Below are 11,973 nucleotides of genomic sequence, written 5' to 3'. Positions count from 1 at the left end.
TAGTCATGTGGCAGATGCTTTTATCCAAAGCAAGTGCATTTGTTAGAGACCAAAACACAACTACAAGGAAAGTTGATAGTTTACAACTACTAATTTATTCTAAATGAGAAAAACTGGTATTTCTGGTTTAATTAAGAACAGTAGAACAGAGTTTTTGTTTAAGACATATTTTTGTACTTTAAAATGGTTAAGAGTTTATGAGTTATTTAGTCGATGAAACTATAACTAAATCATTTGGATATTAAACTATATCCAAATGATTTTTTGTAAAATAGCCACAGAAAAACCTTTTACTTTCAATTCACACAAAAAACTTTTAACAAGTGATAACTAACAACTATATTGTGGTTCACTAACTTGTATCAAGTGTGTTTTATTGATGAAACACAAATCACAATTGAGGTCTTTAACAAATTCTCTTCTGTCTGCACAGTCCGACCTGCAAGTGCATTAATTATATGGTTATAAACTGGTTAATATGCAACTACCTCATGTGATACCTTGATGTGAACACTTAGCTTCCGCTTACGTAGCTGCCACTTAAACTGCAGCTGTGGATTAGGCATTACGGAGCTTATTGTTCCTGCCTGAAGAATTGTCTTGTTCTCGTCAGTTTTCCACTCGGATATGTGGGCACTGCAGTTCCCTACATTGTTGAAATGATCACATTTTCATAATGGAGCCCAGGATTCAGTCTAAAAATGGAAAGTCGTGGTCAAAGGTAAGAAAAACTTCAGCCTTGAAGCTGTTGGTTAACAAAACAACAGGTTAGTTATGTAACAGTTTGTTCTTCAGACTCACTGGCAGGGATTGTGTGATCTATATGAGACAAAGACAAGTGTAACAGATGTATCCAACTATACAAAACGTCAGAAGGGAGCTCGAGCCACATGTCGTGCTCTGACTGCAGTGTGTAGGAAGAGAAGTTTACAGATCATTCATGCAGTGGAGACATGTCAGGGGTGCCGGCACAAGCAGGGTTAGATGATTTTGGTGGAGACATGACAGGACCTTGATTTTCAAGTGTTGAAACCTGCTGTCTTTATGACCTGCTGTCTTTATTTGCTGACTCTCTGAAAAACAGGCTCTGAAACATTCTCCTGGACTTTGTTGTCAGTGTTGTCCTGAGCTGTAAAACCAACTAACCCCACATCTCTGTTTCTTCTATCTTTGCACACAATTCGGTGTTGGGCTGCGGATTAACAGCCACACTCTGCACAAGCCGTGTTGTTACTTCAAAAAGGCTGCAGCCTTTTAATACATCTTCACATTCAGCAAACAAATGTAAACACAAGCTGCCAGTTCCTGCTCCTCTGGAGAGAGATCGCAGCCCAGTGCTGTAAACCTTCAATAATGTCAAGTGTTCCTGAGTGTCTGGGTGAGTGGGCACAGAAGGAGAGCTTTAGCCACAGAAAGCCTCTGATTCCTTTCCAAAACCATTCAAAGCTGCTTGAGTCCAATTTCCCCATCTGCTGGTTGTAACAGTTGTGAAATGAATAATTGGTGTCAAGTGGCCCCTGTAATGCCCACTACGCTGCTGAGGGCTCAGTCGAACAAAACCACAATTCTGGCTGCCCACTTTCATCGCAGTCAGGACCTCGGGTGAGCATCGAGCCCGTCTCATTCAGGAATTGCAGATGATGTTCTCAAGCGTCTTGATTTAATTTTTACAAGGCTGGCTCCCTTCGTTCAGCCTAAAATCCTGGCCAGAATTGCTTCATCAAAACAGGAAGCAGCATGAGAGGAGGCGTATTTAAGCCTGTGGTTCATAAATATCAGGACAGGAAATTGCAGGTGTGTTCAAACCTGGGCGTGGAGACAAATACACCAAGCCCTTTCTGCCACACACATTGCACATAGAAGGAAGGGGCAGCGATACTTTATTACATAAAGACCTCATCTCACTAATCTACCTCCACAACTTGCAGGAGACAGCGAGGCCTTCACTCCGTCAGACACAAAACAAGGTAAGATCCATACTGTTATTTGAAGAATATAACCCTTTAGTTTATTTTCAGTTTGTTGGACATCTGCGAATCAACAGAATCACTGCGAAGAGTAACAACTTTATTAGTACATACGTTGGAAAATATAGTTTGAAACAGACATAATCCTGTGTGGGGAGTCTATAAATCTTTTATTTCATAATAGCTGGAGATGAACATATTGGGATGTATTTTGAACCTGAACAAAGCTCACTGTTTACACTGTGTCAATGGACACCGCAGGTTAATTGATGTGGAACCAGTCTTTCCTGTCACAGTAATGGAGCAATGGATAATGGATGATGTTAGTCTTCAATTTATCTTTTCAGAAATGATTTGATTTGACTAGGATCAGATTGCAGAGCACAATGGTTATGTTCCGTACAGCACAGGGAGTTGCCACTAAAGCCAGCGTGTTCGTCACCTGGCAGTAAGCACCAGTCAGAAAAGTTAAAGTTTCATCTAAAAAACATTAATCAATTAAATAAATTCAACAGTTTTCATTCATATTACTGCTTAGTTCGATTTTAGGAATGGATTCCTTTATCTGTGTTACAGTTTGACATGTGCAGTAGACTCACCTGCAGGGTGTGTCTCATAAAAGTGGTCAATACATGTTAATATATGGCTTATAAATGGTTAGGAGGATGATAAAACATCTTTAGCAATGGGTTTATTTAAACATGGATTCATTTGGACCAGACTTTGTGCAATATTACACATACATTTCTGATATTCCCAGCTTGAAGCTAAATTTACTAAAACATAGACAGAGCTCAACAAACAGAGCATCACACATATATATATATTATATGTGTTATTTATAATAACAGTACAACACGTAGGTCATGTGAGCAATAGGAATGTTTGGATTATTTGAAAGTGCGGATATCTAGCAAACATAAATTTATCCTAAAATTAATACAATGCACGGTACACTCTTGCTCAACTCAGTCCACTCTCACTCTTTTCCTCCTTACTTTGGATGATCATTAACTTCTGTAACAGTGTTTTTTGTAAACTCAAAGCTGTTTACTGTGTAACTAATATTGTCGAGCCTGTTGGATTACTTTGTGCTAGCGTCACACCATGTTATAAGATTCACTATAATCCAATTATTTTTACAACTATGGCTCAAGCCCCATTGTTTGAAATCTAAATCTATTTTTTGTTTGCTTGGTGTGTGTCACCTCTTTATCTGGTTATCTGGATGCCGGAGCCCTGATTATATAAATGAAGGGTGTTGTTAACATCCTGGTTAAGTAGAAGTGACCTGCTCTATCTCACCTCACCTTGCACCACCCACTCCATCAATTACTGCTCAGCAAGACATTTCATTCCTGCACCTGGAGCCAAGATTAGACTCTGAGGCAGCGCACAGTATGTGAATGATGAATTATTGCTGGGATATGTCTCTGGAGAATGACTGCAGCCTCCAGCTGTTTGACATATGCATGCATGGATGCTGCTTTTGAATTCATGCTATGTTGCCAGCAGTATAACATCCCACTGAGACTGTTTCCACATACCGTGTCACCACTGAGCCTATATTCTTTTCTCAGCTGGTGTTAGAGTGTATGTGCTTATCAGGGCTGTTCTTTCTGATATTTCAGTCAAGAGGCAGTTCAAGCACTACTAATTGCAGAACGTGTATGTTACTGTAGCGTCAAGCTGACACTCATTATAAGAATTAGAGGTGTTTTGTTGTCAGAGATCCAAACTTTTTAAAATGTCATTCAAGAGACATCTGTTTATGATGAAAAGACACAAGGTTGGGCAACGAGGAGGAGGAAGTCTCAAAAGTGCAATATCTCTTCTGCCCATGCATGTCTTTTCTAACGTTGGAGCATAAGGTGGAACAAATAAGAAAAATCAGTGTTCAAATTGTCAACTTGCTCTAATTCTTTAAAGACCCACACAATGAACTGTTCGTGACTAAACCAGGATGTTACCTGGACAAACGGCACCAAATGGAAGATGAAGTTAGCAACTAGTTGGTAAATACAGCAAAGCATTTGGCAGCAAAATAGCTACTTCTCGCAAATGTTGGCAGAGATAAAAAAAAAAAAAGAGTCAATGATTTTGTTGAAACTCATCAAATCTGAATGGTAGAAGCACAACTCGTGGCTACTCTCAGGTTGAGTCCAACTTACACTGACTTCTACTTAGTTAGTTTAGTACTGTTTTTGAGTAGATGTACTTATTTCGTTCTGAAGTTGCCTTGTTAATGTTTACCTCAGCCCCCGTATATATTCACGCAGTAGATATATAATCAACATCTGAACAATCATAAATCTTGTTGTTTTTGCCTCACATTTGTTTTTGTCTCAGTTCAGCAGAATGATGAATGATGACAACCAAGACACGTTCAGAAATGTCAGCCGAAGCCCAGGCCTGCAGATATGGACCATCAATGTGAGTTAGTCCTGAAAGTAACATCCCGTGCAACGACACTGCTGTACTTCAAGTAAGGTGTGGCATGCTGAATTTTATTTATTTATTTTTGTTTTATTATTTTCTTACTCAGAACATGCAGATGGTGCCTGTTCCCGCTCAAGCCTTTGGTAACTTCTTTGAAGGGGACTGTTACATTGTTCTAAATGTGAGTATGGCTGATTTCCCAAGACACGTTAATGAAGGCGCGTGATTTATGGGTCTCTGGATATTATATGCTCAAGTGTTATATATGTGCTTCCTCATGTGTTTTTCATGTTTATCACCAGATAAATGAGAACAAGGGTTCAGGTCAGACAGCTGACATCCACTACTGGATAGGAAACACATCCTCTCAGGACGAGCAAGGTGCAGCAGCCATCTACACCACCCAGCTGGACGAGTACCTGGGTGGGAGTCCAGTCCAGTACAGGGAGGTGCAGGGCAGTGAGTCACCCCGATTCAGGAGCTACTTCAAAAATGGCCTCATGTGAGTCGAAGAAAAGAGCTGCCATGAAAATTAGAAAAGTTATTTACTGTTCTGTAATCTTCCTGAGACACGGTTTACACTAATCCTCCTGTTTAAATTCATTATGACACAAATTAGACTTAAATTAAGCTTAGAGTAACTAACCTTCACCTTCCCATTGTGCTTTTACTTCAGGGTTATGTAGCTTCAAAACAAACAATCCACAAATGCTCTCTGGTGCTTTTACATTCATCCAGCTTCATATGTCACACAAGTTGTTTTATTATGCTTGAACTTTGGTCATGTACACACTGATCTCTCCACAGCTACAAAAAGGGTGGAGTGGCCTCAGGTTTTCACCACGTTGACACCAACGTCTACAACATCCTGAGACTGCTGCACGTCAAAGGGAGGAAGCATGTCACAGCGACAGAGGTGTGCAGAGTAGAATATAAAGTGCTACGGCAGAGATTTTTTGCTGCCTGCCTGTATCTGCCATGGGGGCTATCACAAGCTTCACACAGCCACAAGGGGTGTCAGCACTCCCCCTTAAACAAATTATGGCACGCTTGTTGTCAGTGCTGTCAAAGTAGGTGTTAATTGCCTGAGGAGTGCTATGAGTGTGTGGTATTCAGTAAGAGTTTCACATTTCATGTGTCTCTGAACATTTCAGAACTCTGTGTATTGTGTGCAGGTGGATGTGTCGTGGAAGAGCTTCAACAAAGGAGATATATTCCTGCTGGATATGGGCAAAGCCATAGTGCAGTGGAACGGGCCGGAAAGCAACAGGAGAGAGAAGCTCAAGGTAATCCTCCTCTCAGATTTATCTCAAGAGCACTTAAAATACCCTCATTATAGAGAATGTCTTCTGTTCAAGTGTTTATTACTGGATCATTATGAATTTATTAATGCATTTTCATTTATTTTACTGTTTAAAATGCTGTTCATTATGGTCATCTGTAACAAACCATCATATAGAACATGATTAAATGTTACTTTCATGTAAAATCTGCTCCTGTAGTTGATAGATATCTGTAGTAGTGTGGATAATTAAATGGACTCTTTAAACTTAAACTCATTTATTCATTTCATGCACTGTGTGTATCCTTTGGATCTAATACATGTTCTCACACATATTTACTCCCTCACATCTGCAAAGCTGATTTTCAAATTGTTCGAATCATTCATTGTGTACATCTTTGTTCACAAATGCAAAGCATATATAACGGTATGATGTTTCATTTATACTGCAATAACTACTATCTGTCTATCTTCAAATCATGTCAAGTTGGTCTTCGTGTCCAGTACATAGGTTATATATTGTATTTTAATATATAGAAAGCTCTGTATTACTTAGAGTCAGATTTTTCTCACTTGCCTTCATCTCTTTTCTCTCCAGGCAGTCATGCTGGCTCAGGACATTCGGGATAGGGAGAGAGGTGGTCGTGCTCAGATTGGTGTCATAGAGGGAGGAGAGGAACAGAGCTCCCCAGAACTGATGAAAGTCATGACGGCGGTGCTCGGCCAGAGAAGTGGGCCCCTGCAGGAGGCCATCCCTGACGACGCCCCTGATCAGGTGCAGAAAACCAACGTCAAACTCTACCAGTAAGGACTCATTGTTCCATTTCATCTTTGCTGCAACATGCTATTTTTGGTCACTTTATAAAATAATTTTTCCACTGTGTTTGTTTTCAGTGTTTTTGAAAACAGCGGGAATCTCGTAGTTCAAGAAGTGGCCACACAGCCTCTAACACAAGACCTGCTGAACTCCTCTGTAATTCGCATTTCCCCATTAAACATGGTCCTTGTTCTCTGTTGTACAGAAGATCAGTCGTGTCTTATTGTTCATTGTTTATTCTTCTTCTTGTGTCAGGACTGTTACATTCTGGACCAGGGAGGCTCTAGTGTGATGGTGTGGAAAGGAAAACATTCCTCCAAGGAAGAGCGACGAGAAGCTCTGAACAGGGCGACGGTGAGTGTACTGAATGATTGTATGTACAGTATATCAGAGATCGAGCCAGAGCAATGCTTATACCACATGAAGACTTAACATGCATATAATTCCTTTTGCCAGGGTCTCTAACTTTAACTGTTACAATTTGTCAGAATCATGAAAGATGCACTATATCTGCTCATTTTTTCTACCAGGGCTATATCAAAGCCAAGAACTACCCATCCAGCACCACGGTGGAGGTGATGAACGAGGGAGGAGAGTCAGCAATGTTCAAGCACTTGTTCAAATCCTGGAGAGAAAAAGGACAAACTCAGGGTCTGGGAACCACCTACAGCGTGGGAAAGATAGGTAACCTTTATAACACTTGATAACATTGAATAAGTTCACATTAGAATAGTGATTGTGAACTGGTGTAGTAACTGTGACGTGGAGACCTACAATGTTGATTTGAGCTGAATAATGTTGACTTTATAGTTACATATAATCACAGTTTCATGGTCCAGCAGCAAAATATACATACTTTGCTGTATTGAAATAGTACAATGAACTGTTTTTCCCTTTTTAATACTAACTACTTTCCATACAGCTAAGGTTGACCAAGTGAAGTTTGATGTGATGGAGCTCCACGCACGTCCTGAACTGGCAGCACAGCAGCGCATGGTTGATGACGGCTCTGGAGATGTTAAAGTATGAAAGAAACTTACAGACTTGATGAAAAACCACACAGAAACACACAGACCTAACTTCAGTGTTCATGGTCCAAAGGTCAAATATTTTGGATTTATTCAAATATTTGTCTTTGTCAGGTGTGGCGCATTGAGAAGTTGGAGCTAGCTGAGGTAAATCCAAGCACCTACGGACAGTTTTATGGGGGAGACTGCTACTTGGTGCTGTACACGTATCAAATATCAAACCAGCAGCAATACATACTCTACATGTGGCAGGTTGGTATCATCACTACTGCATTTATATACATTCATTTTATTTGAACACTCACTCTTTACACTCTGTTACCACTCAAAGAACTGGTGGATTGTGCATTGACGGGATTTTATGTCTGACACCAGGGACGTCATGCCACTAAAGATGAGATCACAGCTTGTGCCTACCAAGCTGTCAACATTGATAACAAATACAATGGAGCCCCGGTCCAGGTCAGGGTGGTCATGGGAAAGGAGCCTCGCCATTTCCTGGCAATTTTTAAAGGCAAACTCATCGTCTTTGAGGTTTGATTTTTCACTGATTATTTTGTACTTTATTACTAATGTTGAAATGCAAAAAAAGATCTTGGTTGTGTGGGCAGCTGTAGTAGAGGGCTGGAGGAATTATTGCTGCAGTGTAGGAATAAAATTCTCATGGGGCAAGTTTCAGGAAAAACTAGTTCAGGAAAACAACATAAAAACATCAATCTTACATGTTCAGAATAATGAACAACTACCTCCAATACATCAGGCTATTTGGTAGTGTGGATAGCTGCATGAGTGTAAATCTCTGATTGTATTTTATTGTATTTTATTTCTTGTGTGTCTAAAGGGTGGCACAGGTCGCCCAGGCGTGATCAGCCCTGACAGCGGTCCCAGGCTCTTCCAGGTGAGAGGGACTAATGAGCTCAACACCAAGGCCACAGAAGTGTTGGCAAGAGCATCGTCTCTCAACACAAATGATGTGTTCCTGTTGAAGACTGACCAAATGTGCTACTTGTGGTATGGAAAGGTGGGTTCTTTGCTATTTTACATCTTCAAAAAACAGACGTCATCCTATTTATACTAATAAAAAATGTTCATTGATGTATTTGGATTCTCCCACAAATCAGTATTTGTTTGTTGTTTGCTCTTCTCTGTGTCCAGGGCTGCAGCGGGGACGAGAGGGTGATGGGCAGAGCGATGTCTGATGTGCTTTCCAAACAGGACAAGCAGGTGGTGATGGAGGGCCAGGAGCCAGCTGAATTCTGGGTAGCTCTGGGAGGAAAGGCACCCTATGCCAGCGACAAGAGGTAAACTCTTCTTCACCATCTCTGGAAATAATCTAGCAAAACAACATATCTGGATCTGATGTCCCTGCTCGGCCATCTTGCCTGGAAGATAAATATAACTATAACAATAACCAATAAACAAGGACTCCAGAATTCACCCAGAGGGCGTTTAGTAAGCTTACATTTAAATCTGGGTGGATTATTTTCATATCATGGTCAGTGGAATATGCCCATGTCATCTGAAGCCCATGAAATAAAGCACGCACATCTCCACACATGTAAAGAGGGCAGATTATACGTGATGGAAAGGCCTGTGTCATTCCAGACTGCAGAGGGAGGAACCTCCTCACAGTCCTCGGCTCTTTGAATGCTCCAATCAGACGGGTCGATTTCAGATGACAGAGGTGGAGGACTTCGCCCAGAGTGATCTGGACGAGGAGGACGTCATGCTACTGGACACCTGGGAGGAGGTGAGAGGTCAAAGGGCATGAACCACACTTTATATTTATGTAATTTGCAGAAACTCATCTGTTGCTTGGTCCTAGGAACTAGAGTAACAGAATTGATTTAACAAATAGCAAGCAGGACAATTGATTTGATTGATTTATGAAATGAATTGTCAAAATGTGTCCATCTGTTATTTTCTTACATCCTTCTTCCATTAGATTTTCTTGTGGGTTGGAAACTTAGCAAACGAGTATGAGACCAAAGAAGCGTGGAACAGTTCTCTGGAGTACCTGAGGTCCCACCCAGCGGGCCGTGACCCTGACACACCCATCACCTTTGTTAAACAGGGATATGAACCGCCCACGTTCACTGGCTGGTTCAATGCATGGGATCCTCATAAGTGGAGCGTGAGTTTAACTGTCTCTCTGATCACAATGGGAGACAAACAGAGCATTATTAACAGCGTAACACAGCATGAGTGAATCACTGAAAGTCACTTTCCATATTATTCTATTAGTGTTCATCAACACTGATCGCAGAAATGAGCAACAAATATAAAATGAATGCTGTGAATATTAATATTAATTCTAGTGTGACTAAATCATCTCAGAAATTAAGAAGAACAAAAGTGTGGATGAGACTTTTGTTGATGACATGTGGATGATTGTGATGACTTTTGATCTTGGCTCACCTGATCTTCTCAACAGGGGGGAAACTCCTATGAGGAGATGAAAACAAAGCTGAGCGATGCAGCATCTGTCTCACAGATCACTGTAGTAAGTGATTGACTGACACAAAAACGGGCTAAATTTACTAATATCACTACAATGATGATCTCTGAATGCTTAAAGTTTTTGTGTTTGTTTTCTTCAAAATCATCTAAGAAACATCACATTTCTCACAAGCTCCTTTCTCATGTCTGCAGGACCTCAGCAACGCTAATCTGAATAATAGTCCTGGAGGGGTGAGTGGGGGTGGTTACAGAGCTCCGGGGGGTCCTGTGAGCTCCTTTCCATTCTCCAAGGTCCAAGTAGCTGATCTCTCTCCCAGATCCAGTACTCCCACCAGCCCGTCCACCCCAAGATCCCAGCCCTCTGCGTCTATGACCCTGTCCCCGTCTTCCAGCTTGAACCAATCATTCGTAGATGGTGGAACAATGTCTCCCTCTGCTGGAGGTTCTGGGATGTATTTGGACCCACAGCTCCTCCTCAACAAGTCTCCCAGTGAGCTGCCACAGGGAGTGGACCCCACTCAGAGAGAGGTGGGTGCAGAATCACTGAATGGATCTGGTGCAAGTGGCACGAAAACATGCACGTTGATGAGTCGTGCTAAACGAATTAATTAAGCTTGAAAGCATGGATGGATCAGTGAATGGCTCCACAGGGCCAGTGACCTTCTGTTTTAAAGTGTTAACACAGACAAAAGCGGGCATGGCCTGAGCATTTATTGTCTCTTTATCCGTATTAGTCTTTTAATATTTAGCATGTAGCAAATCCAATCCAAGATGTGATTTTAAAGACCGTTCTTCATATTACAAATGCAAAGCGTACTGATGCTACAGTAACACGCAATTCAAACACTGTAACATTACATTACGTTCTGCTGTATGTTATATAATGATGCCTTTCACTGTAGATTAGCTGTGGCAGGAAGCTTTGGGCAGCTTCTCTTTAGTACATAAGTTCAGCTGCAGTTAGCAGTTACACTTCTCTCTACAACTACAGAGAAATGCCAAACAAGCACAAGAAGACACATCTGGCAAAAGGGAAATAAAAAAAAGATTCCAGAGAGAAAGAAAACCACAGACAAAAACACCCAGAAAGACACACAAGTGACTATAAAAAGACACAAAAGGACAGGGCAAAGCATTCAGTATAGTAAGAGGTGCACAGTGGCTACAGAGAGACAACATGTCACCACTAACAAACAGAAAACGACAACAACACATGTTCAAAGAGTCACAGCGCGTCTTTGTAGTTGTTTCGTGACTTATTCAGACAGAGTGTCGTGTTCCCATGTAAGAAGGGATGAGAGCTTTTCTGTGTGTTTTTGCCCAGGGCACAAACTTCAAGGATGATTCACTGGGAGGTGTAGATTATAGTATAATTATAGAGCGGACACCGATGCACTAACGCTGCCTGGACAGTAGGGGCCGTCCTAACAGTTTACTGTCTGTGTCTGTATGCTTGATCACAGGTCTACCTGTCTGATCTGGATTTTGAAAACCTGCTCGGCACCAAACGCGCAGACTTCCAGCGCCTGCCTAAGTGGCGGCAGAATGACTTGAAAAAAAAAGCCGGGCTGTTCTGAGAAGAGCTGTTCAACAGAAAAGTTGTCAAACCTGCCTCACTATTATACAGAGAAAAGGGCTCAGGTAAAACATGCTGTTGGGCAGCTTTTTAGCTGTTGTTTGAAAAAGAGGAGTGGTAGCTCATTTCATCATTTCATCAGAATAAATGTATTCACTTACCTTACCTACCCTCATGTTCTAGAGATAGAGTATAACTTATAGCTTAACATGATTGTTTTTCAAATCGTACATTTTATGAGCAGGATATAAACTAATTTATATCAATAGTCTGTAATGCTTTACACATTTATCTACATTTCAAATGTTTCAAACGTAATCATACAGTGATCAAGTTTTCTCACCACATTATTGTCATTTTCTATTGAAGAATCACTTATATAATAAATAAATAAATAAATACAC

The 11,973-nt window shown here is 41.0% G+C and overlaps 1 protein-coding gene across 4 annotated transcripts; it reads left to right on the top strand.

Annotated features, from left to right (window-relative positions):
- Positions 1-539: 539 nt before the first annotated feature.
- vill (villin-like) lies at positions 540-11,954 on the top strand. 4 transcript variants are annotated; one of them, XM_026361212.1, is made up of 21 exons: positions 540-721; positions 1,929-1,967; positions 4,322-4,400; positions 4,513-4,587; positions 4,709-4,908; positions 5,214-5,322; positions 5,582-5,692; positions 6,287-6,492; positions 6,583-6,661; positions 6,761-6,859; positions 7,036-7,189; positions 7,428-7,528; positions 7,648-7,785; positions 7,909-8,067; positions 8,375-8,554; positions 8,689-8,834; positions 9,139-9,283; positions 9,479-9,667; positions 9,968-10,036; positions 10,186-10,521; positions 11,457-11,570. In XM_026361212.1, exons 1-21 carry the CDS (start codon positions 702-704, stop codon positions 11,568-11,570), a joined length of 2,748 nt encoding a protein of 915 aa, XP_026216997.1. In that variant the 5' UTR covers positions 540-701. The 4 variants fall into 4 exon arrangements, with proteins under 4 accessions (XP_026216997.1, XP_026216999.1, XP_026216998.1 ...); XM_026361211.1 differs by having other exon boundaries at positions 677-721; positions 4,317-4,400; positions 11,457-11,954; XM_026361214.1 differs by lacking the exon at positions 9,968-10,036 and having other exon boundaries at positions 4,317-4,400; positions 11,457-11,954.
- Positions 11,955-11,973: the final 19 nt, after the last annotated feature.

The sequence above is a fragment of the Anabas testudineus genome, chromosome 2 (assembly GCF_900324465.2).
Source record: "Anabas testudineus chromosome 2, fAnaTes1.2, whole genome shotgun sequence".
NCBI classification, from domain to species: Eukaryota; Metazoa; Chordata; class Actinopteri; order Anabantiformes; family Anabantidae; genus Anabas; species Anabas testudineus.
Note: the sequence above shows the minus strand (reverse complement) of the source record. Positions and strands in the feature narration are given on the sequence as shown.